General features: G+C 51.4%; 1 protein-coding gene across 1 annotated transcript in view; it reads right to left on the bottom strand.

The window, feature by feature from the left end:
* LOC102451575 (citron rho-interacting kinase-like) overlaps positions 1 to 26491 on the bottom strand; it is a 353172-nt gene that overhangs the window by 7946 nt on the left and 318735 nt on the right. The window contains 2 exon segments of the mRNA XM_075897800.2: positions 21557 to 21685; positions 21823 to 21931. Coding sequence (XP_075753915.2) covers positions 21557 to 21685; positions 21823 to 21931 — 238 coding nt within the window.

Genomic DNA, 26491 nt, shown 5'->3' with positions numbered 1-26491 from the left:
GAAGAGATAAAGTTACTTGATACCTTAAATGGCTGCTTCTTGGAGCAGCTGATTCTGGAATCCACAAGGGGAGAGGCTATTCTTGATTTAGTCCTAGGTGGAGTGAAAGATATGATCCAAGGGGTAAATATAACTGGACCGCTTGGAAATAGTGACCATAATGTAAATTTAACATCCCTGTGGTGGGAAAAACAGCTCAGCGGCCCAACCCTGTGGCATTTAATTTCAGAAAGGGGAAATCACACAAAAATTAGGAGGTTAGTTAAACAGAAATTAAAAGGTAAAGTCTCTGCAAGCTGCATGGAAACTTTTCAAAGACAACATAATAGAGGCAATTTAAATGTATACCCCAAAAATAAAAAACACAGTAAGAGAACTGAAAAAGTGCCACCGTAGTTTAACAACCGACTAAAAGAAGCAGAGAGAGACAAAAAGGCATCATTTAAAAAGTGGAAGTTAATCCTAGTGAGGAAAAGAGAAAGGAGCATAAACTCTGTCAAATTAAGTGTGGAAATATAGTTAGGAGGCCAAAAAGGAGTCTGAGTTTTTGGCTAGCTATTCTTCAAAGTGATCAGAAGCAGGAAGCCTGCTAAACAACCAGTGGGCCACTGGATGATCAAGATGCTAAAGGAGCACTCAAAGATGATGAGGTCATTGCAGAGAAACTAAATGAATTATTTGCTTTGGTCTTCACGGCTGAGGATATTGGGGAGATTCCCAAACCTGAGCCATTCTTTTTAGGTGGCAAATGTGAGGAATTGTCCCAGATTGAGATGTCGTTAGAGGAGGTTTTGGAATTAATTGATAAACTTAACAGTAACAAATCACCGGGACCTGATAGCATTCACCCAAGAGTTCTGAAAGAACATAAATGTGAAAATGCGGAACTATTAACTGGTTTGTAACCTAGCCTTTAAATCATATTTTGTACCTAATGACTGGAAGATAGCTAATGTGATGCCAATATTTAAAAAGGGCTCTAGAGGTAATCTTGGCAATTACAGACCAGTAAGTCTAACATCAGTACTGGGCAAATTAGTTAAAACTATAGTAAAGAATAAAATTGTCAGACACACAGATGAACACAATGCGTTGGGGGAAAAGTCAACATGGTTTCTCTAAAGGGAAATCATGCCTCACTAATCTACTAGAGTTCTTTGAGGGGGGGGGTCAACAAACATGTGGACAAGGGGGATCCAGTGGATATAGTGTACAGTGAACCCTCGCTACTTCGCGGTTCGACCATCGCGGATTCACGACTTCGCGGACTTTTTTCATTACATTATGTATATACGTGAATCCGCGATGGTCGAACCGCGAAGTAGCGAGGGTTCACTGTACTGTGAACATAAAATTGATCCTTACCAAAACTTTAAAAAGCCTCGGGGGAAGCCGGCGGGGGGGCATCCCAGGCGCGCCTGGGATGCCCCCCCGCCGGCTTCCCCGGAGGCTTTGAAAGCCGCGGAGGGGCTCCGGCGGGGGAGCAGCCCAGGCGCGCCTGGGATGCCCCCCCGCCGGCTTCCCCGGAGGCTTTGAAAGCCGCGGAGGGGCTCCGGCGGGGGAGCAGCCCAGGCGCGCCTGGGATGCCCCCCCGCCGGCTTCCCCCGAGGCTTTGAAAGCCGCGGAGGGGCTCCGGCGGGGGAGCAGCCCAGGCGCGCCTGGGATGCCCCCCCGCCGGCTTCCCCGGAGGCTTTGAAAGCCGCGGAGGGGCTCCGGCGGGGGCGCAGCCCATGCGCGCCTGGGATGCCCCCCGGCCGGCTTCCCCGAGGCTTTGAGGATCCTACTTCGCGGATTTTCATCTATCGCGGTCGGGTTTGGAACCTATCTACCGCGATAAACGAGGGTTCACTGTACTTACATTTCCAAAAATCTTTGACAAGGTCCTTCACCAAAGGCTCGTAAGCAAAGTAAGCAATCGTGGGATAAGAGAATCCCATGGGATAAGAGACTCTCCTGGATTGATAACTGGTTAAAAGACAGGAAACAAAGGGTAGGCCTAAATGGCCAGTTTTCAGAATGGAGAATAACTAGTGGTGTTCTACAGGGGTCTGTACTGGGACCAATCCTATTCAACATATTCATAAATGATCTGGAGAAAGGGATAAACAATGATGCAGCAAAATTTGCAGATAAGCAGACTGTGAAGAGCTTCAAAAGGATCTCACAAAACTAGGTGACTGGGCAACAAAATGGCAAATGAATTGTAATTTTGACAAATGCAAAGTAATGAATATTGGAAAACAATCCCAACTACATGCATAATATGATAGGGACTAAATTAGCTGTTTAGCTCTCTCAAGAGAGATCTTGGAGTCATTGTGGCTAGTTCTCTCAAAACATCCATATAGTGTGCAGCAGCAGTCAAAAAAGCAAACAAATGTTGGGAATCATTTGAAAAGGGATAGAGAATAAGACAGATAATATCGTATTGCCTCTGTATAAAACCATGGTATGCCCACATCTTGAATACTGTGTACAGATGTGGTCGCCTCATCTCAAAGATATATTGGCATTTGAAAAAGTTCATTTTTGTTGCCCTTTTCCGATTAGGGGTTTGCAACAACTGCCCTATGAGGAGAGATTAATAAAACTGGGACTTCTTGGCTTAGGCCTCACTACATCCCCCTCAGTCTCCTCTTTTCTATTAGAAATCCTAGAAGGTGGGTGAGCACACCCACTTCTACAAACAGCTCCCGACCCAGCGTTGTGGGAGGGACCACTGGACCTGGGATTCAATCAGTTCCTTGGGACAATGGAGGGAAAAAAACCAGGGACAGGAGTGCAGGTCACAGGTTCAAAATAAGGGAATTGGACAGGGACAACAAGCAGAGCACCCATTGCTCCTTGAAGCTGTCTAGAGAGCCAGTGGACGTCACCCAGAGGAACTCTGCCCAGATATGTGAGCGAAGGAGCACCAGAAATTGGCCTCACAGTTCCAGGTGTGGGGAAAAGTGCAGCCAGAATCTCAGCAAGAGAACAGGGTGACCACCCTAGCCACTCCAGCTGCTAGCCAGCCTCGATGACTGGAGTCATGTGGGTTTCCTGCAGGAAGATCACCGAGTACCTCCCCCTCCTGAAGGAAGGAGAGCACCCAGCTCCTGCGGAGACCCCTCCTACAGCCCTGGGCATTTAATGTGGCAAAGGAGGCAAATTGCTTGATGAGGGCTGGGGTGGATCCTCATGGGCAGGGTGATCATCAGGCTGCCACAGGCCCTGCTAGAGACAACTCCCTGACCCAAAGGCCAGGAGACAGTTGCAAAATTTGCGGGTCCAGCGGTAGGCTGCGATGTCCTGCCTCTTGGTCCCTCTCCTCTCCTGCAAGAGGGCCCTCTTGGCCCGGAGGACGTGGATGAAGTCCCCCCAGCACCAAAGGGTGACCTGCACCTTGTCCTTGGGTCCATGGGTGTCCGTGAGGAACTGGAACAGCTCCGCCTTCAGTGCCACGGTGGTCAAGGTGACAGGATTACCGTCATCCTCCATCAGAACTCCTGAGTAGACCTCACAGGCCATGGAGATGGGCAGGCAGGGATCAGATCCCCAGCACAGCTCCAAAAGCGGTGGTGCTGTGTGACGCGTCCCCATCCCCGGCAAGGGAGGGGGCAGCCGAGGGAACAAGGCAGCCCCTACCTAGAGGACTGGCAATAGGGGGGGCACAAAAACCACACCGAGGGCTGCCCGCAGCCACCGGGAATGAGACTGCTCCCGTGGGGGGGTGGCAGTAACAGTAGCGTGGGAGAGGGATGAGAGAAGGGTGGGCATTGCGGTGGGGGCAGGAGGAGGAGCAGGACCGGGAGTGGGAGCAGGACTGTATGGGGAGATTTCAGCAAATCCAGTAATGTGCCTGAACCACTATTGCTTACTGCTTAAACTTTAGCAACCAAGCTAACAGGCCCAAATTAGACCTAGACCACAGTCAAGGAAAAAAAGGGAGTTTGTGTGCCACAGAGAGGGCAACTTGACCCCCGCGTCCTTCCTGAGGTCCAAATCTCTAATGAAATCGCTGAGCTATACATTTAGAAAAACAGGAAGTTTGTCTAAATGCCCTACGACATATATCTAGCAGGGCCCCCGAGCATGAAGTATCTGAAAAAGAAAAAAAACGCATCTGGTGAAAGTGATGATCAGAAGAAAACCTCTTGCCCAACCTTTAAAAAGTGCTTGCCTAACAAGTTCTTGAGTGACATGTTATTGTAATACTAATGGATAAATAGGGAAGGAAAGTTTGAGCTAGGGGGACAATTTTGGGGAACACTTGGAGGGACGCCTCGAGGACTCCTTGAGGACTCTTCACGTCTGGACGCATCTCCGTCCCCACCGGCAGACGGAAGACTGGCCATCGGAAGCCTGCCCGGTGTCATGCGAGAGCCACACTCAACTTCGGTAACTATCGAGGGTGGGGGTGTTTTGCTAGCCTGTTGCGGACGTGTGTAAGTGCTTGAGACTAAGTAAAGTTTAGCTTTAAGTGAAAGCACTATTGTGTTGTCCTGTTTGTACCATCCATCTATCGGTCAGACGACTGTGTCTCCCCTGAATTATTTCCTGACACCACCTCGCAGAGAGTAAAAGTTACCGAGAGGTTTTGGTTGAAAGAACCCCAGGTAACAGAATTAGGACAGGGATCAGAGCTGTAGTCAAGGAATAGGCAAGGTTACATTCCCCAGGGCCTAAGCCACCAGGTTGCGATGTTTCCTGATCGGGTTTGGGGGACGGGGGTGGAGAGGGGGCCCGCACCGACACCGGGCTTGGGTGTCACAGTGGACTGTGTCTGAAGCCACAGCGTTGGACAAGGTGGGAGCAGCAGGTGGGCTGCAACAGGAAGGGAGGGTAACCGCTCTGCCTCAGAGATGGAGGGGGTGCCCACAAGCCCGGGGCCCAGCCCTTCAGCACTGGCTGTCACTCCTAGAGGCTCGGTGTCCTCAGGCAGAGTGCCATCGGTGTCTGGGGCAACATGAAATATCAGGGGTGAGAGTGGGGGTAGCCACCCAGCGCAAGAGGTAGCGAGAAGGAGAAGGTGGTGCAACCAGGTCACCGCTCAGATCGAGGCCCACTCATGGGGGTTGTCCTTCCCTGGGCAAGCAGGGTCAGACCCAGGGCCTCAATCTCCTCCAAGATGGACCTAAAATCCATCCTCGTGGCCTTGGCATCCTCCTTGCTGGCAACCGAGTCAACAATTGCCTCGGCAGCGATGACTGGTGGTGGAGGGGCCGGGGGAGCTCCATCTGAGTTCTCCTCAGGCATGGACTCTGAGAGGTGCTATCCCTCTCTGCTGCCATAGTGACCTTGGTGGGTGCCCTCTTGCTGATGTTGGGGGGGGGGGGGTCGCACATCAGGAGTTGAAGCATCAGCAGCCCCGTTCAGTATCTTCTGGGGGCCTTCCCACCCTCCCCATCAGAGCAGGGGACTGAGCCGGTGGGCCCTGGGCTTTCCCCAAATAAGCATCCAGCCCTCTAAGGTGGAAGGGGAGGGCTGGTCAGCAGGGGCAGGGCCAGGGCCAGGGGGCGCAGGTGACAATTGTGGGCTCTGAGAGGCAAGGGAGGATCAATGGTGAGCAGAGAAACTTCTGCCTGGGACAGGCCCTCTCCTTCGCTCAGCAGCGACCGTGTCACCCCTTCCTCTGCAGGCCCCACCAACTCATGACTGGCAGAGGCAGGGCCCACCCACTCATCACAGCGTGCCAGGGGGGGCTGCTCCCGGGGCCTGAACAGTGGTGACAGCAGAGGGAGGAGGAGCAGCCATGGAAGCCGCGCTACCAGGGTTGCTGGCGGTAGTAGGGCTGGCGCACTCCCGGGCCCTGGGGGTCCCGGACACCTCCTTGAACTGGGACAGGGGAAGCCCTCCAGACATGCCCCATCACCCAGAAAAGTAAGCACCGGACCTCCCCTGAAGAGTAGTAGACCCGGTAATGGGCCCCCTGGTAGGACACCAGGAAGGAGCCCTCGAGTGCCACCCCATCACGTGCCGCCAGCAGCATTTGCAGTTGTACCTGCCAGCAGAAGGACAGGATGTGATGGAGGACAGGGTCCTTGCAGCCCAACGGGAGAGGGCTGATGGTAAATATAGGTTTCCCCAGGGTGGAGAGGATGGGCAACAGGGTGACATGGGGGAGGAAGGGCTGGACCAAGGTCAGGACCACCTGTATACCCAGGTCCTCCAGGGGTTCGAGGGGCATATACACGCCCCCCCCCCCCACTGCCAGGCCCTTCTCCACCGCCTCCTGGGTGGCGACCTCCAAATCAAGGAGGACAATAACCTTGCTGTACATTTTGTAGGTTGCCACCATGGCCGAGGACGCCACCACCCTTGCCAGCGCCCGCACATAAGTTTCGATGTGAGGTGAGACAGGTAACAAGAGGCAGCAGACACCGTACTTCCTGGTCAAGGAAGGGAATGGGCCCCAGCTGCCAGGGATGGAACTGGAGGCGGCAATTGGGGCAGAGGATGTGGTGGCGTGTGGAGGGGTGGTGGCCACCTGGCTGTCAATGGAAGGGGTGGGGTAGGAGGAGAAGGGGAACGGACTAACCACTCCTCCCTGCTAAAATGGAGGCAAGGAAGGAGGACGTCGGGTGGGGGACAACGGAGAGAAAGGGGAACAGCAACAACTCCTCCCTTCTAGGCTGAAGGCAGAGGAGGAGGGTGCTAGCAAGGCAGAAAACAGGGGCAAGGTCACAGGTGCAGGGTGGGGGTGCTGACACCTTTGGCTGCACTGGGACCATCAAGGACTACGGAGGCATCAAGGGGATGCAGTGAACATGGGTGGGGGGCACAAACTAAAAAAAAGGGTGGGTAGGGACATGAGTGCTCGAGGAGGGGACAAGGGCGCACTGGGCAGTAGGTAGGGAGCTAATGGGAGGCTGAAGGGAACAAGCTGAGTAGGTAGAGGGCAGGGCAGGTGGTGCACTGGGGAAAGGCAACTGCTGGGTGGGGTAGGACAGGCACCACAGCAAACTCACATGGCTTGGGCAGGGAAACAAACTCTGAGGAGGTCAGGCGGGGCAGGCAACCAACCAAACTTTCAGGGGCTGGGTGGGGCAGGCAAACAAACGTTTGTGCGGGGCAGGGGGGGTGCTCCAGCAGGGAGGGGAACACAAACTGGGCTACAAGGGCAGGGTAGGTACCAGGGAGGTCAGCTGCTCTGGTGGAGGAGCAAGGGGGCAAAACAAGAGGTGAGGGAGGCCCCCCCCAGCCAAATGCAGCAGGGGGGGCAAGTCTAAGGGGGAAGGGAGTGCGCCCATGAGCGCTCATGGGGTCAGTCAGTCACTTGCTGCTGCAAAATAGTCCCAGATAGAGATGGGGTGAAGCAGCTAGCCCTGCTTAGAGGCAAAGAGCAGGTCCAGGTGGTAAGTGGGGGTTGGTGGGGGTGATGACAGTAGAAGGGGGGGCAGCTGGACTGGGGGAGGGCTCCACGCCTCTCCCCTGGCTCCCCTTGCAACAGCACAGGCTACCGCCACCCCAGGAACACAGATGGTAAATGGCTCAGTCCCAAAAACAAACCCCCTCCACAAGTCCAAGCGGTAGGCTTCCTCCTCTTCCTCGACGAGGGTCACAGCCGCAAGCAGGAGGCAGCCAGCCCGGGAAGGACCCTGGGACAGGGGTGCTGGTGGTGGGCCTCACCTCTCCCTCTGGAGGGGGCAGGCTGACAGCCCACCCCCTTGCACAGCAGGCAAGCAGTCGCAGGGGTGGGCAGGGAAGGAAGATATGCTGGCACAGGCACTGGTGCAGCAACCACACCCTCCTCCTCCTGGAGTGAGGCAGGAAGTGGGTGGCTGCTGACCTGGAAGGGGAAAAACTCCCTAAGACACTCTGGTGGGCAGGACCAGACCGAGAGCAACCCAGCCCCACCCCCAGGAAACAGAGGGGCGGGCCAGAAGTACAAAGGCTGAAGCTAAGAACTCAGCTGGTCCCCAGACACCTTGCCCAAGCTCCCAAGGACAGAAGACCTGGCCTGGGCTGCCAGGACCACTGGCAGGCCCTGAAGACTGGCCAGGACCACCAATCGGCCCAGACCCTGAGCCGATGGACATCCTTCCAGTGTTGCACCTTTCCCTGCAGACCCAGAGAAGTGGGGACCAAGCCAGGTAGGGCCACAGGGGGAACTGGGATGCAGCCCAGGGGTAGCCACTTCCATCTCCTCAGCTGGACATGGGTCAAACTGTAGGATTACCATATTTGAACTTTCAAAAAAGAGGATACCTGGTGCCTGCTGGTGCTGCTGCGGTGGTGGCGGCTGCTCCACTCATACAGGAGGCTGGGCTTGGGAGCTGGCAAACTCGTCCCTGCGCAGGCCAAGCTCGGGGCTCTGGTTGCTGCCTTGCTGCTGCCGGGGCTGCCGCTGCCCCCGCTGGCCCTCATGGTGTGAGGGGACGCTGCATGCCCGGCTCCCGCTTCCCTGCCACACCATCCCGAGACATGCAGTAGCGCGGGCTCCAGCAGCGCCGCCAACCAGCTAGCAGCCCAGGCTGCTGTGGGGCCAGGAGGAGGGTGGGGGGCCAAGGAGGCTGTGGGCTGGGGCCCGTCCTGGGGCATGAAGTTAAAGGCACCAAAGGGAGAAGTGGCATGGCTAGAAAAGGAACCCAGGAATTCTGCTTCCCAGAATCCCTTCCTTTCTCCTGCCCACCCCACCAAGCACCAGCTCCCACAGTCCTCACAGAGCTGAGACTGGAACCCCCAGATCTCACCAACAGACCCACTGCCCACATACAGGAAACTAAAGAAGACATAAGTTCTAACGCCCAGTTCTCTGCTCTAACTCAGTGCCCCTGCCCTCCTGCAGAACCAGCCACCCTCCCAGCCCCCCCGCTCCAAACCAATGCACCCACCCCTCCCCCAGAACCAGACACCCCCCGGCCCCCATGCTCTAACCCAATGCCCTCACCTCTCCCACAGAGCCAGGCACCCCCCTGCTCTAACCCACCCCTCCCACAGAGCCAGGGACATAACCTAGTGGGGTGGAGGGTAACGCGGTGACTCCGTGGGAGGAGCCAAACCTGCCCCCCACATCGGACCTGCCCTGGGTCTCACCACAACCACGGGCTTTTCCCGCCAGGAGCTGGGGTGCATGCGCAGAGCAGCCGTGAACATTCCATTTGACAGGCACGTGTTACCCCCTCCCTGATCCCCTTTGCAGGGCAAAATCCCGGACATTTTTACCATTTGAAAAAGCCGTCCAGCCAGAGATTTAACAAGTGAAAATGAGAACATGTCCAGGAAAAACCGAATGTATGGTAACCCTATTGAACTGGACAGCGTGTTGTGGTCAGGATCCCTGCTGACCTAGTAGCAGCAGACTGATCTGCCACTGTTAGGGCCCTGGCCTGGGATGCAGTGAAGCAGGTAGGCCTGCCACCCCATTCCCCAGGTGGCAGTTTCCCCCTGTTTTGGACCAAACCCCTGCGCTTGTCAGCTCTCTGCCACAGCAAGGAGACCTCACCACTGCTCAGCCTGTACTCAGGCCTGAGCTGCTTAAACTGCTTGCTGCCCCACCCTGAAGAAGAGCCTGGGCATATAAACTATTGCTCTGCCTGAGAGCAGGCCTGAGCTCCTTAAACTCTGTTGCCCTGGCCTGAGCTAGGGCTAGGGCTAGGGCTAGGGCAGACTGACTGCTATTCAGCCTGAGTATAGGCCGGAACACCCAGACTGTGTTGAGCTCACCCTGAAGCAGACTGTACTACTAACCAGTCTGTTTCTAGTGTAGTGAGGCAACTTGGCCTCCCTCCCGACTGGGACCAGTACAGGGGGATATGATAGAGGCCTATAAAATCACGACCGATGTGGAGAAAGTAGATAAGGAAAATTATTTACTCACTCCCATAACACAAGAACTAGAGTCAAATTAAGTTAATAGGTAACAGATTTTAAAAACAAACAAAAGGAAGTATTTCTTTACACAATGCACAGTCAACTTGTGGAACTCCTTGCCAGAGGATGTGGTGAAGACCAGGACTTTAACAGGGTTCAAAAAAGAACTAGATACATTCATGGAGGATAGGTCCATCAATGGCTATTTGCCAGGATGGGTAGGAAGAGGAGGTTACTCACCTTGGGCAGTAAAACTGTCATTCTTCGAGATGAGCATCCCTGTGGGTGCTCCACAGCAGGTGTGTTGGTCGACTGGAGTCTTTAAAGCAGTGTCCGGGGGGGCTGCGCATGCGTGGTGCTCTGGCCACGTGGATCCAGCATGCTGTGACCGTGCATGCGTGGACCCCCCCCCTTCAGTTCCTTCTCTACCCGGAGAACCGGCATGTGTATATATTCTGAAGTAGAGGGGAGGAAGGGAGGGTAGTGGAGCACCCACAGGGACACTCATCTTGAAGAATGTCAGTTTATTGCTCAAGGCGAGTAACCTCCTCTTCTTCGAGAGACATCCCTGTGGGTGCTCCACAGCAGGTGACTACAGAGCAATGTGCCTCATGTAGGTAGGGACTTCGGATCAGGTAAGTATGCTGTGAATAGAACAGCCTTGGCTACATTAGTTGTGGAAAAAAGGCCTTGAGAAAGTGCATAGTGCTTGGCAAATGTCCGATCAGGAGCCCAGGTGGTGGCTGTACATATGTCTACAATGGGGACCTTGTGAAGATAGGCCACTGATGTAGCCACCGCTGTGGTGGAATGAGCCCATATTGAGGTAGGTGGAGTGAGTTGATTGTGCTCCTAGCATAATCAGATGCAGTCCAAAATCCAGTGAGAGAGTCTCTGTGATAAGATGGCTTTTCCCTTGTTGTGTTCTACTATTGATACAAACAATATTGATGAAGATCCAAAGGATCTTGTTCTGTGTATGTAAAAAGATAATGTCCTATGAACATCAGTATGCGCATTTTTGCTTCAAATTGATTGTCATGGGGTTTGGGAAAAAACATGGGGAAGTGAATATTTTGGTTTATATTTAACGAAGACCGTATCTTTGGTAGGAATTTCAGGTGGGTACGGAGGGTTACTTTGTCCTTGAAAAAGGTGGTACATGGTGGTCCACCATTAGTGCCGCCATTTCTCCCACACGACGAGCAGAGGTAATGGCAATTAAGAAGGTGGTCTTCATTGATAGGTAAAGTAGGGAGCATGTGGCCAGGTTCAAAGGGCTGTTTGGTAAGTGCGTTGAGCACGAAGTGTAGGTCCCAGGGTTTGGCAGTTGGAGCTATATCGGGATACAGGGCCTGTAGACCTTTGAAGAATTGTTTTGTCATTGGGTGTGCAAATATGGTAGTGTCATCAATTTTGGTGTGGCAGGTCATTATTGCTGCCAGGTGAACCTTGATGAACTCATTGAGAGGTGAAATTGTTTCAAGTGGAGAAGGTATTCGAGTATGGAAGGCAAGGGTGCCACTTCAGGTGTGATACTTCTTGCAGTGGCCCAATGAACAAATATCAGAGGGGTAGCCGTGTTAGTCTGAAGCTGCAAAATCAACAAGAAGTCCATCTGATGAAGTGGGTCTTCGCCCACAAAAGCTTGTGCGCCAATAAATCTCTTAGTCTATAAGGTGCCACTGGACTTCTCGTTGCCAATGAACAAAGCGTTTCCATTTGTGAGTGTATGTTTTCTGAGTAGACTTGGCCCTGCTGTGTAGTAGCACGTTCTGTACCAATTTAGAGCATTGTAGCTCTAGCTCAGAGAACCATCCAAGTACCAAGTCCTTAGCTGGAGCATGGACAGATTGGAATGTTGTATTTGGAGCCCTGGTTGGTATGACAGGTCGGGGGGCTGAGGTAGGATGATTGGGGGAAAGATAGCCATTCTGATGATGAACCATGGCTGTCTGGGCCAGGAAGGGTCTATGAGGATGATCCTTGCTCTGTCCCTTCTTCTTTTGTGGATGGTTTTGTTGAGGAGAGGTATGGGGGGGGGGGGCGCGGCATAATGCAGTTGGAGGCCCCAGTTGATTATTAGGGCATCTCCCAGGGATCCCTTGCCTATGCCTGCTCTGGAGCAGAAATGAGTGTACTTTTTGTTGTTGCTTGTGGCAATCAGGTCTATCATGGGGTAGCCCCACTGATGGACAATTGTTGATAGCATGCGATCGCTCATCTGCCACTCGTGCCCTTGAGGTAGAGCTCTGCTAAGAGCATTGGCAGTGGTGCTGAAGATTCTCAGGAGGTAGCAGGCACTCATGATGATCCCATGCTTGAGGCACCAGTTCCAGAGGGTACTAGCCTCTGTGCAGAGGGAATGGGCCCCACCCTGCCTGTTTATATAAAACATGCATGCCACGTTGTCGGTGTAAACCCTGATATGCTTGCTAACCAATGTTGGAAGAAAGTGGACACAGGCATGTCTGACTGCGCTTAGCTCTAGCACATTTACATGAAGGGACCTCTCTGCGGTGGACCAGAGACCCTGCGTTGTCTGGTGTGCCAGGTGTGCTCCCCATCCCATGAGGGTCTGTGGCAAGGGTTAGAAGAAGTTACTCACCTTCGTGCAGTAACGATGGTTCTTCGAGGTGTGTCCCCATCGGTGCTCCACGTCTGGTGTCGGGCTCGCCCCGGTGCCGCGAATCGGAGGCTTCCAAAGCTGTGTTTGGCTGGACCGCGCATGCGCGCGCGCTAGAGGCCGTTCGCACCTTTCCTCTCCGAGCGTGGTCCAGCCCCCGCCTCGGTTCCTCTCACCGCCTCATCTGAAACGAGAGAAACAAACGAGATCCCGTAGCGGGGAGGAGGGCGGGTTGTGGAGCACCCACGAGGACACACCTCGAAGAACCATCGTTACTGCACGAAGGTGAGTAACTTCTTCTTCTTCTTCTTCTTCGGGTAGTCCCCGTGGGTGCTCCACGTCTGGTGTCTCCGGAGCAGTGGTCTGAGCTAAGGTTGCGCTACGGGATCCGTGTTACGGCAGCGTTGGAGCACCGCCGAGGCTACCGCGGAGTCTGAGGTGGAGTGTTGCAGAATTGTGTAATGTTTCATAAAAGTGACGTTTGACCTCCAAGTAGCTGCCCGGCAGATGTCGCACATAGGGACTCCTTTCAGGAAGGCCGTCGAGGTAGCCATTGCACGGGTGGAGTGTGCTCTAGGTTGTGATGGGAGGGACTTGTTACACAGATTATAACAGGTGGTAATGCAAGCGACAATCAACTTCGAGATGCGCTGCGCAGAGAGTGGACGACCTCTAAACTGATCTGCAACAGATATAAAAAGACGGTCTGTCTTTTGAATATCACGAGTTCTATCAATATAAAATGCAAGGGCTCGGCGAGCATCCAGCGTATGCAAAAGAGCCTCTTGAGGAGAAGCATGAGGTTTAGGACAGAAAGAAGGCAAGACGACTGGTTCGTTAATGTGGAAGTCCGAGCAGACTTTTGGGAGAAAGGTCGGGTGCGACCTCAGAATCACCGAGTCCTTATGAAAGATCATATATGGGGGAGATGCCGTAAGAGCTGCAATCTCACTCACCCTGCGTGCCGATGTTATAGCAATAAGAAAAACAACCTTGGTTGTAAGTAGTTGAAGAGATGTAGTTGCAAGTGGCTCAAATGGTGGCCGTGTCAACGCATCTAGCACGAGGTCGAGGTTCCACACAGGAGGCGAAGGTCTACGTGGAGGGTTGAGATTAAGGAGGCCCTTGAGAAACCTCTTCGTAATGGGATGGGCGAAAACCGACCGGCCATCTATCGGGCGGTGGAACGCCGTAATTGCTGCTAGATGAACTTTAAGTGATGGTGTGGAGATACCTGACGTGTGAAGGTGCATGGACAGCATGCAATGGTGAGACAGAGGGGTTTAACCCTTTAGTGTCACACCAATGCGTAAAGCGAGACCACTTTGCAAGGTATGTTTTTCTCGTGGAATCTCTTCTACTATTGAGCAGAACACGTCTCACTTGATCTGAACAAAGGGTCTCCGATGTGTTGAACCATCCAACATCTACGCAGTCAGGTGGAGGGTGAGCAATTTCGGATGGCGAAGGGACCCGCTCTGCTGTGTTAAGAGGTCCGGGAGAAGAGGGAGCCGGTAAGGCATTCGAATTGAGAGCTGTAGGAGCGTGGAGTACCAGGCTTGCCGGGGCCAGGCCGGTGCTATTAGCAAGATTCGGGCTTTGTCGAGAACAACTTTCTCCAGTACTCTTGGAATTAGAGCCACAGGGGGAAACGCATACAGTAGTACCATGCCCCAATGTAAGAGGAACACGTCCCCCAGGGAGTGAGTGCCAATCCCTGCTCTGGAGCAATAAACCTTGCATTTCGCATTGGCAGAAGTAGCGAAGAGATCTATGGCAGGTCGACCCCAGCGGTGGAAGATAGATAGGAGCACGTCCGTGCGGATCTCCCATTCGTGGTCATGTGGGAAGTATCTGCTCAGCGAGTCCGCGATGGAATTGTTCACCCCTGGCATATACGATGCTATGATAGTAATGTCGTTGCAGTTGCACCAGGACCACAGGCGAACCGCCTCTACACAGAGGAAGCGGGATCTGGCACCGTCCTGCCTGTTGACATAGTACATTGCAGCGATGTTGTCCGTAAGGATCCTGGTAACTGCGCCCTGTATGTGAGGTTTGAAATGCCTGCAGGGATGAAAAATTGCCCTGAGCTCCAATAAGTTGATGTGGAGCATCATTTCTGTATTGGACCATCGACCTTGGATCGTATACGTGTCCATGTGCGCACCCCAGCCGGTAAGCGAGGTATCTCTTGTTATCTGCCTAGAAGGCTGAGGTTGGTGAAAGCGAATGCCCGCCAACATGTTGCTGGGCTCAGTCCACCATCGGAGGGAATTCCGAACATGGATAGGCAACGCCACACGCTTTTGGATGCTGTGTTTGGCGGGTTTGTACACCAAGGTCAGCCACTGCTGGAGACATCGGAAATGTAATCGTGCGTGGTGGACCATCATCGTGGTGGCTGCCATATGATCCAACAGCTGAAGGTGAGTACGTACGGGAAGTGTCGGGGAGAGCGATACTGTGTGAACTAGATCGCATATGATTTGGAAACAGTCTGCAGGTAAGTAGACCCGAGCTGACCGTGAGTCGAGGCGAGCTCCTATAAACGTGAGAGTCTGGGCCGGCTCTAGACGTGATTTTTCCATGTTTATAATCAAACCGAGGAAGCTGAAGAGATTCCTCGTTACTGTGAGCATGTGGCGAGCTTCCGAGTGAGTGTGGCCTTTGAACAAGCAGTCGTCTAGGTAGGGGAAAATGGAGACCCCTATCTTGCGAAGATGTGCAGCAACTACTGCCAGGGTCTTGGAGAAAGCTCTGGGAGCTGAGACAAGGCCAAAGGGCAGCACTCTATATTGGTAGTGTTCCTGCCCCACTACAAAATGGAAGAAGCGCCTGTGTGCTATGTGAAAGGTGATGTGAAAATACGCGTCCTGTAAGTCGAGGACTCCGAACCAATCTTCCTTGCTCAATGATGGTATAATTTTGCTTAGCGTAACCATTTTGAAACGCTGCTTCTTGATGTATTGGTTTAAGCGCCTCATATCGAGAATAGGTCTCCACCCCCCGGATTTTTTGCGAACAAGGAAATATCGGGAGTAAAACCCTCTGTTCCTGAATCTTGAGGGAACTAGTTCTATGGCTCCTATAGCAAGAAGATGACGTACCTCTTGCTGAAGCTGAGTCTCGTGTGATGGGTCCCTGAAGAGGGACGGGGTGGGTGGAGTAGTGGGAGGTATGGAGATGAAAGGTATCGTGAAACCTGAATTTATTACTTCCAAGACCCAGCAGTCCGAGGTGATGTTGCGCCACTGGTGATAATATGGCTTGAGGCGGTGGTGAAAGAGAAGGGTGGTGGTGGGTTTTTCTACTGTGAGCACTGAAGATGCGTTTGTGTCCTCGACACATGAGTCAAATTTGCTGTTTGGCATTAGCCCGGGCTGGCGCACGATTGACCTGCTGGCGCTTGCGCTGCGGACGCTGTCGGAATCGAGACTGTTCGGGAGCGCGCTGCTGATTTTTCTGGAATGAATAGTCATATCGCCTCTGAAATGGATAGTAGTGCCTATGCTTAAAGGGGGGGGGTATACATCCCCAGAGTCCGCAGAGTGGTGCGTGAGTCCTTACCGGAATGCAGGACATCGTCAGTTGAAGTAGCAAACAATCTCTTACGATCAAATGGGAGATCTTCAACTTTGTTCTGGAGCTCCTTTGGTGCTCCTGCTGCCATTAACCAAGAAGCTCTGCGCATGGCGATACCTGTTGCCATGGCTCGAGCTGCCGTATCCGAGACATCGAGGGCGATTTGGAGCAATGTCCTACATGCAGAATATCCCTCCTGGACAATCGCCTTCAGCAGAGGTCTCTTAGTATCTGGAAGGTGCTGCATTAGGTCAGGTAATTTGGCATAATTGTCGAAATTGTGATTCGAGAGAAGGGCAGCATAATTTGTGATCCTGAGCATTAGGGTTGATGATGAATAAATCTTGCGTCCAAAAAAGTCACGCTTTCTTGTGTCCTTTTCCGGGAGTGCGGTTTTGAAGTGAGAAGCCTTGCTCTTATGGTGGACTGCATCCACTATTAAGGAGTTGGGTTGAGGATGATTGAAGAGAAAATCCAAATCCTTAGATGGGACAAAATATCTCTTGTCTGCTCTTTTGCTAGTAGGGGAGATCGTTGTGGGAGTCTGCCAGATCTCGTGTGCCACATCCAAAATTGCTTCATCAATTGGGAGTGCGATCTTGCGTCGTTGCTGAGGATGCAGATTTTTCAGTAGCTTATGCTGCTTCACCTGTGCTTCAGACAGCTGAACCTCCTGGCTTTGTGCCACCCACTTAAAAAGGTCCTGGAATTCCTTGAGGTCATCGGGTGGTGAGGTATCATCTGGGGTCACAGCATCATTTGGTGCATGAGATGAAGAGCACACATTCGCTGGCATGTCTGTTTCTGCATCTGAAATCTGTCCCTCCTCGGGGTCCGAATGGTTCTGCTGCGGATCCGGACTTCTTGGAGGGGGTGGGGCATGAGATGGTGATCGCGGCCTAGACCGATCATGATGAGAAGACGGACTAACCGAGCGACAGGAGCACGGAGACCTCCGATGGGAGCGGGAGTGGCTGTGACGAGTTGAGACATAGTAATAGGGTCTGTCATAATGCATATAGTGACGGTCCAAATACCGTGGGGATGAGCGTCATGAAGAGCTGACACTAGCATGCCTGACGTAATATGCACGGCATGGTGAGTGCACAGGAGAGCGAGAACATCACGAAGGAGAGCGCGAACAAGAATCCCTTAGGTAGGGAACAGGTTCTCTGTGATGGTAATAATAGGGTGACAGACTCCTGTGGGCTCGAGTGTTTTGATCCCTGGTGGAGTGAGGTGCAGGAGACCGGTGCTGCAGAGATGGTCCGGGTGAAGCTGTAGGAGAAGGCAGAGGAGAAGATGCATGCCTGCAGTATTTTGAGGTTGCTTTCCTCAGTGCAGGAGGAGGCAGCTCTGAACGCACAGAGGACGGTGCTGAAGGGACAGCGACCTGCGGAGCAAGGGGAGCTGCTGATTCAGGCTGCAGATCTGCCAGTGCCGAGGCTGAGGACAGCTCCTGAAGTGGGAGGGGGGAGCTGCAGCTGAGCGTGGTGAGGAGGACGGCAGTACAACTGCCGGTGCCGGCAGGGCAGAGCCCTTCAAACGGCGCTCCGGTGCCGTGGCCGGTCGGGAGCGCAGTGCGGTGCTGGTCGGCTTCTTCGAGCCCGAGACCGGTGCAGAGCCGGTAGAGGAGCCAGAAGTGCCTGGCTTGTCTCCTGCACTTATCTGCTTCTGCAGAACAACAGGCAGGGACCTGGCTGGTGAAGGTTTCTCCCTCACAGGAGGGGTACTCTTAGGGGAGGGAGCCCGCCTCCTCCCTGCATCAGCAGTGGGGTTAGTGGTGCCGGCGTCCTGAGGCGCGAGTGCCTTGTCAAAAAGTATCATTTTCAGGCGTCTCTCACGGTCCTTACGGGCTCTTGAGGTCAGGCTTGCACAGTGAGTGCACTTTTGTGGCAAGCGTGCCTCTCCGAGGCACCTGATACAGGAGGCATGGCCGTCGGAAACCAGCATAGCCTCATGGCAGAGCAAGCACTTTTTAAATCCCGGAGAATTCTGCATTTTGCCGCTTGAGTGCTCTTGCCCGCACACCACTCAGTTCGTGGTATATGTGCTATCTTCAGTTCGTAGATATATTTATTTCCTGAATTGCCTTACTTCGCTTATCCTGTTCTCTTATTCTTTGTGTGTTTTTTTTTTCAATGCGCCAACTGAACCACAGGAATGACAGGGACAGGGAAAAACTACTGAAACGTCTCTATTTCTACTTTTTTTTTTAAACTTTAACGGAGATAAAGAAAGGAAGGCAGATAAGACGGAAGAGTAAATTAACTATTAACAGGATGCTGAGGTACTCTGAGGAGAGGAGAGGAGAGGAGAGGAGAGGAGAGGAGAGGAGAGGAGAGGAGAGGAGAGAGCTCCGTCCGTGGCCAGAGGCGGCTGAGAGGAGCTGAGGCTGGGGCTGGACCGCGCTTGGAGAGGAAAGGCGCGAACGGCCTCGAGCGCTCGCGCATGCGCGGTCCAGCCAAATACAGCTTTGGGAAGCCTCCGATTCGTGGCGCCAGGGCAAGCCCGACACCAGACGTGGAGCACCCACAGGGACTACCCGAAGAAGAATGGAAGGCTCTGGGGTTACGAAAGGAATTCCTGTGCATAGATTTGTGGCCTTCGTCCACCAAAGTAGTGCGCCCTTCACCGTTGTGGGGACAGAAAGAGTGTTGGTCAACGGGCGTATGTTTGATCTGTATACTGTCTTGAGCCAGCCTTGGAGGCAACGCACGAAAAGGCATGCATTTGGTATCATGGGGTTGCATGATGCCATGTGCCTCAAGCTGTAGGCAGTCACGGGCTGTGGCTTGAGGTGTGACCTGTAGCTTGGTGACTAGGTCTTTGGTTCTTTGGAATCTGTTGATTGGCAGAGGCTATGGCTGTTTTTGCTTCTAGTTGTGCACCTGTAAGTTGTATCGACTGCAATGGGGTGAGGACTACTTTTGTTCTGTTTATTAGTAGGCCCAGGGCCTGGAAGCATGCTATGGCCATGGACATGCTGCAATCTGAATTTGCCTTGGATTTTGCCTTGACCAGGCAGTTGTCCAGGTAAGGAAAGATGATAATGTCCTGTTTTCTTAGGTATGTGGTAACAACCACCAGCATTTTTTAAAAGACTCTCGGAGCCATGGAGAGTCCAAATGACAGGACCGTATATTGGTAGTTGTTGGAACCTAGGATGAAACGGAGAAAGCGTCTGTGAGCAGGGTGAATCGTAACATAAAATAGGCATCCTGCAAGTCGAGGGCTGAAAACCAGTCTCCCTGCTCCAGTGCCGGGATAATACTGGTAAGCATCTGACATGCTATTGGATTTTAAAGTGAGCAGACAGATCACCGCTGCACCCACAGGGGGGTGTTTGCCCCAAATTCGGTACAAAGTGGGCCATGTGAGGTGTCAAAGGAAAGCTTATACTCTACTGATTCTATGTATGTTACTCAGGTACTTGTATGGTGTTTGTATGTGGAGTTATGAATATGGGCTCTGTGCTGGTACTGTAAATGTTCTCTGTCTGAGACAGAGCAATGAGCCTGGACTGCCTGTTGTAAAGAAGAAATGTTCAGTAAATGGCTGTGCTAACTAGCACTGCTGCATGGACAATGGCTCTCGAAGTGGCCAATACACAGCCGAGGAATGTGTCTGGAAACCTGCAGACCAGTCAGCACCTCATGGCTGCTGGCATGTGAAATATGCCATCATGTGACCAGCTCCAGCTTGGGAGACACCAGGAATGAATATAAAGGTGCCATGAGGCTGACTCCATTTTGTCTTCAATCTTGCTACTGATCCCAGATGCAACCTTCCTAGGGACAGAGAGCCGGGAAGGATTGCTGACCCATCCTGACATAGGATGTACACCAGAGACTTCTAAGATAGCAGTTTGTAACATCTCTGCTAAGAGCCTACATCAAGAACTTGGTGGTTGATGTATGTAATGTATTCTCCTTAACAATCTTACTCTCAATAATAAACCTTTAGATTCTAAAGGATTGGCCCAGCGTGCTCTTGTGGGTAAGATCCTAAGTGTAAACTGACTGGGGATCTGTGGCTGGTTCTTTGGGACCGGGAGGATCTGTTCGGGATAGGTGAGATTGAGTTCTATAACCCCTCACCTGTGTGTACGCCCGGGGCTGATTGTGGCACAGGGAGAGCTGGGGTGTCTGAGGGGTTTTGCTTGTGAGGCTTCCTGCTGGCTGGATTGGCAGCTGAAGCACTCGGCGTGACTGGTTTGTGGCCTATTTGAGAGAGGTCTCCAGTTGAGGGCTGTAAGCGGCCCTGGTTTTGAGCAATTCGCCCTGAGCTGACACACTCAGCAGTGCCCAGACCCGGCCCAGTCTGTCACAGCGTCACCATCTTGAATCTTTGTCTCTTTACGTATTTGTTAAAGGCTCTGAGACCTAGAACTGGGCACCAACCCCCATTTTTCTTCTGAGTTAAAAAAATAATGTGAATAGAACCCTCTTCCTTTATATTGGGAGGGGACAGGTTCTATGGAAGCTAGCTGGAGGAGGTATTTGACCTTTTGGTTCAACAGAAGATTGTGAGAGTGGTCCCTGAAGAGGGACAGGGTGGGTGGTTGGGTGGGAGGGGTGGAGGTGAAGGGGGATGGTGTATCCCAATCGGATCATTTGTAGAACCCATTTATCTGATGTTATAGATTGCCAGTTGTTATAAAACGGCAGCAAATGATGATTGAATGGCTTATGTGGAGATGGTGACCATTTTCAGGCCCTCAACAGGAGCCTCAAATCTGCTTGTTTTGCTGGGGTGGCTGATTTGCTGAGTTGTTTTGTATGTGTCTGCGCTGAGGTCTATTACGACCATGCTGTTGTTGGTGGTCTTGCCTTTGGTGTTTGTAGGTGTATTGTGGATACCTTAGCCTAGGATACGGTTGATATCTGCATTGTCTTCTCCTAGGAGCAGGCGTGTGTATCCCCAAAGACTGAAGCATGGCTCTGGAATCCTTCATAGTATGAAGAACCTTGTTGGTCTTAGTGGAGAAGAGTTTCCCCCCTCGAACGGGGGGTCTTCTATGGTCAATTGTATCTTGTGGGGATGGCTGCGGAGTTGAACCATGAAACCCGTCTCATGACTACCGCAGTGGCTGTGGAACTCATAGCTGTGCCCGCATTGTTGAGAGCCACCTGCAGGGCTGTCCATGAGATTGCAAGTCCTTCCACGATGACCACCTTAAAATGGTTGCGCCAGTGGCTACTGGTTCGGGCTGTGCTGATCGGAGCATCTCATGAGTGGGGCTATGCAGAGGACACTCAAAAAGAACTGACTAACAGGCACAGAGATTTTAACATGATCAGTTTCCTTCTGGTTTAATATATTTTAACAGATGGGATCAGTGTCTTGTCCTTTTAGGGTATATGTATTTTATATTTCACAATGCATAATATGATCTACAGTCTAACTTCCTTCTCTCCAGCGCTTTTGCGGCATGCCATTTCCAGCAATAATGTTCATGAATACCCAATGGCTACCTTTCCATCACTACAGCTCCCCAAATGCTGTGCACATGATCAAGCTAGGCCAGCAGCTGTATGATACACTTACCATGGAAACAAAGCAGGTACTCCTCCCTCTGTCCTGTAGGGTTCACCTGTATGATACTGACTGGGAAGCTATTGGTGGAAGAAGCAAACACAGCAGAGGCTAAGGAGTGGTCATTCTTATCGAGAAACTCTGTAGAGGAGTAGAAAGGAACGGCCATGTCAGCACCAGCTTTTCTGTAAGTTCATACCCTTTGCTCCCATTAGTCAGTGAAGTAACAAAGGAATATTCACAGAGCTGTTTAATTTATGATAGGAACTGACTCCTACCTTCCAGGGTATACAGCTTCATCTCAATTTCATAGAACTTGTTGGTTCCAATAATGATGCTGTAATTGGTCAAATGGATACAGCTACAGGGCTCTGAAGTTTCAATCTCCTGGAAGAGAAAGACAAGGCACACTGGCATGACCCTTGATGATCCTTATTCAACTTTTCTATTCTGTTAGCTCCCCTGTATTTGTTTAAACATGTATCTTATTACATAGGGTTCTGCGTGTCAATAATTTTCTCTGTAAAAGATGGAACAGTGCTCTTGCTGGCAGAACTAGTATTAATTTGCCTGCTACATCTAGGAGTTTCCCTCTCTAAGGGGGTTCTGCTGGCTATTTAGAAGACAGGTGTGCACACTACAGATCTGGTTGAACTCCACCTGTCTTTAGAAGGGCAGGCAGCAACAGTTACAGCCAGATCAGCTTTTGCATCTGTGAAAAGCCAAAAGGTTGCATTTGTTTCTTTCAGACAGACCTTGCAACTGTCAGCTACAGATTAGACTAACAATCTTGGTAGTGTGCTGTGGTGTTCATCGAACGGCCCCAGTATGGGGGTGGAGAGGATGTACGAGAGATTTGAGAAGGAGATTCAGAGTAAAGCAGTGATTCTTGCTTATACACAGTGTTACATATTAACCCAACTTCAGGTACCTCAGGCAAGACATTTGCCTCCATTCAGACTACCATTCAGCACCCAATGATAAGATCCTACTAACACATTCACAGAACAGTTTTACTGCTTTGCTCTGATGGCTCTCAGGACTAGTATAGGAGAGGAGAGGATGTAACTTTGACATAATTGGTTAATTACCATTTGGTACAGCAGGTATTTTCAGTGGTACAGTAAGAGAATTAAGAGTATTCATTGCTTCTTAAAGTTATTTAATTAGCACTGTTAAGAACTGAGGCCATTCACTTAGCATTTCACATAGGTCACCCTAAGGGACCCAAGGAACATTCCTAAATTATTACAGGGAAAAGATGCTTTGGATGAGTGAGCAAGGTCATAATTACTACTAGGCCAACAGCAATGAACTACAGTTCTACTCCACTGCTCGCCATACCTTCTGACTCTCGTTACAGGAAGTGCAATTAGATGCCCAGGGTTGACCCATGAGGCTGTTTACTGCACTGCAGACATTTGCTCTTGGGTTGCATCTTGAGCTTGGGGACCTTCCCACCTTATTGGGCCCTAGATCTAGCCTGAATGCCTACAGCGCAATTAAATAGCCCCTTAGCCCGAGCCAGCTGGCACAGGCTAGCCGTGGGTTTTATTCCATTGTAGACATACCCAAAATTGCTAGCTCTGATTTTAGCTGGAGTATAAGAACATAAGAACGGCCATACTGGGTCAGACCAAAGGTCTATCCAGCCCAGTACCCTGTCTGCTGACAGTGGCCAGTGCCATCTGTCCCAGAGGGAGTGAATCGAACAGGTAATGATCAAGCGATCTCTCTCCTGCCATCCATCTCCACCCTCTGACAAACAGAGGCTAGGGACACCATTCCTTACCCATTCTGGCTAATAGCCATGAATGGACTTAACCTCCATGAATTTATCTAGTTCTCTTTTAAACCCTGTTATAGTCCTAGCCTTCACAACCTCCTCAGGCAAGGAGTTCCACAGATTGACTGTGAAGAAGAATTTCCTTTTATTTGTTTTAAACCTGCTGCCCATTAGTTTCATTTGGTGGCCCCTAGTTGAGGAAGTTACTCACCTTGTGCAGTAACGACAGTTCTTCAAGGCGTGTCTCCCCATGGGTGCTCCACTCTAGGTGTTGGGCTCGTCCCGGTACCACAGGTCAGAGACTCGCCAGTTCCTTCTAATCGGGTCACTCCTGAAAGACATAAAGAAGAAACTCCGAAGAGGGGAGGAGGGCGGGTTGTGGAGCACCCATGGGGACACACACCTCGAAGAACCATCGTTACTGCACAAGGTGAGTAACTTCCTCTTCTTCTTTGGGTATTTTCCCCGTGGGTGCACCACTCTAGGTGAGTACAGAGCAGTAGCCTGGTCTCTGGAGGTGGGATCGGACTTAAGATCTCATTGCTACTGCTGAGGCCAGTGCTGAGTCTCGAACGATAGCATTGATAGCATAATGTTTTGCAAACGTTATGTCCGAGGACCAGGTTGCCGTGCAGCGAATGTCTTGCAATGGGACGCCTTTGAGGAAAGCCATCGACGTGGACTTCGCTCTAGTGGAATGAGCATTCATTAAGGTAGGTATTGGTTTGTTACATATTGAATAGCATCTTGCGATACATTTTACAATTAACTTAGAAATATGCTGCGATGTCAAGGATTGGCCCTTGGTTCGTTCGTCTGTGCATAGTAGCAGACGCTGTGACTGTCGGAAAGGGTGCGTTCTCTCAAGGCAAAAAGCCAAGGCTCTACGGATGTCTAAGGTATGCAATCGGGCTTCATGGCTAGAGGCATGTGGTTTAGGATAGAATGTTGGGAGTATCATGGGCTCGTTGATATGGAATTCCGAGTTCACTTTAGGTAAGAAATTAGGATGGGATCTAAGTATTACTCCCTGGTTGGTAAACAGAGTGTAGGGTGGAATGGCCAAGAGAGCAGCCAGCTCACCCACCCATCGAGCCGACGTAATAGCTAAGAGGAAGACTACTTTCATCGTGAGCGTAGCGGCATCACAGGTGGCTAGAGGTTCGAACGGTGGATATGTAAGAGTGTCTAAGACCAGCTCCAAATTCCACAGTACCGTGGGGTTTCTGCGTGGAGGGTATATATTTGCTAGGCCTTTTAAAAACCGTTTGGTCATGGGATGAGCAAATACTGAAAAACCTTCAATGGGTTGTCTGAATGCAGAGATCGCCGATAAATGCACTCTGATGGACAGGAGCCCCCATCCTGAATGCTGTAAATGCAGTACATAGTCCAGGATACGATCGGGATGGACAGCACATCGAAACTATTGGCAGCGCACCAAGAGTGAAATTGACGCCACTTATAAAGGTAAGTTGCTCGTGTGGAATTGCGTCTACTATGCATTAGTACATGTTTCACCTCTTGAGAACAGGTGATTTCTGCTTGGTGGAACCAGCTAGGAGCCACGCTGTGAGGTGTAGTCGATTGATTTGAGGGTGTATCATGGACAGTCCTCGTTGCGTCAGAAGGTCGGGTCATTTTGGCAAGTGATATGCAGGTCGGAGAGACATTTGGAGGCGAAGGGGAAGCCACATCTGTCTGGGCCAGAACGGGGCTATAAGTATGACTGTGGCTCTGTCTTCGGCTATCTTCTCCAGTACTTTAGGAAGAAGTGGAATTGGTGAAAAGGCATAGAGTAGGTGACGGCTCCAATCTAGGAGAAATGCGTCCTCAAGGGATTTTGGGCCCAGTCCTGCTCTGGAGCAGTATTTCGGGCATTTTGAATTGAGATGTGTCACGAATAGGTCTATACTGGGGTACCCCCATCGTTGAAAGAGGAAATGGGTTACACCTGGGTTGAGTTCCCACTTGTGCTGGGGGGAAAATGTGCCTGCTGAGGGTGCCGGCAATGGTATTGTCCTTGCCTGGCAGGTATGTGCCGATGATGTTGACTCCATGAAGTATACACCAGTTCCATAGTCTTGTGGTTTCTGCGCAGAGGGACTTGGACCTGACTCCGCCCTGGCGGTTGATATAATAAACCGTGGTAGTGTTGTCGGTGAGGACTTGAACAATGTGGCCATGAATTTTTGGTAGGAATATTTTGGTAGGAATATTTATTCTGCCCTGAGCTCCAGAAAATTGATATGTTGAAGAGCCCCCTGTGCATTCCATTGCCCTTGTGAGTGATCTCCCACGCAGTAGGCTCCCCAACCTAGAAGAGACGCATCTGACGTCATCTGTACAGTGGGTTGTGGACGGTGGAAGTGACCACCCGAGAGCATGTTGGTAGGAGAAGTCCACTGTGTCAGGGATTGTCGCACTATAGGGGGTACCGTTACTGGCCTGTGTACGTCCTGGTTGCCTGGGCGATAGATTGAAGCTACCCAATGTTGGAGGCATCTGAGGTGTAGCCTTGCGTGTTGCACCACGTAAGTCGCGGCCGCCATGTGCCCCATGAGTTGCAGACAGGTAAGTATCGGCACCTTGGGACTGATGGAAAGCGTATGTACGAGGTTCTGTATTTTGTGGAATCTTTCCAGAGGAAGATAGGCCCTGGCTGTTGTAGAATCTAATCGTGCCCCAATGAACTCGAGGGACCTTTGTGGTATGAATGAGGACTTTGGGATATTGACTACAAGACCCAGAGCTGAAAATAACTTTCTTGTGATTTCAGTGGCCCGAAGTGTATGATCGTACGTATGTGCCTTAATTAGGCAATCATCCAGGTATGGAAATAGCATGATACCCTGGCGGTGTAGGTATGTGGCGACCACTGATAATGTTTTTGAAAAGACCCTGGGTGCCAACGATAGGCCAAATGGAAGGACTCTGTATTGAAAATGCTGTGTGCCTACGACGAACCTGAGGAAGCGTCTGTGTGCTGGATGTATCGTCACATGGAAATAAGCGTCCTGTAAATCGAGGGATGTGAACCAATCTCCCGTGTTCAGTGCCAGGAAGATAGAAGCTAATGTCACCATCTTGAACTTGTGCTTCTGCAGAAACCAATTGAGCTGTCGAAGGTCCAGTATAAGCCTCCACCCTCCTGATTTTTT

This window comes from Pelodiscus sinensis, chromosome W (assembly GCF_052426305.1).
Source record: "Pelodiscus sinensis isolate ZL-2025 chromosome W, ASM5242630v1, whole genome shotgun sequence".
Classification (NCBI taxonomy): Eukaryota; Metazoa; Chordata; order Testudines; family Trionychidae; genus Pelodiscus; species Pelodiscus sinensis.
Note: the sequence above shows the minus strand (reverse complement) of the source record. Positions and strands in the feature narration are given on the sequence as shown.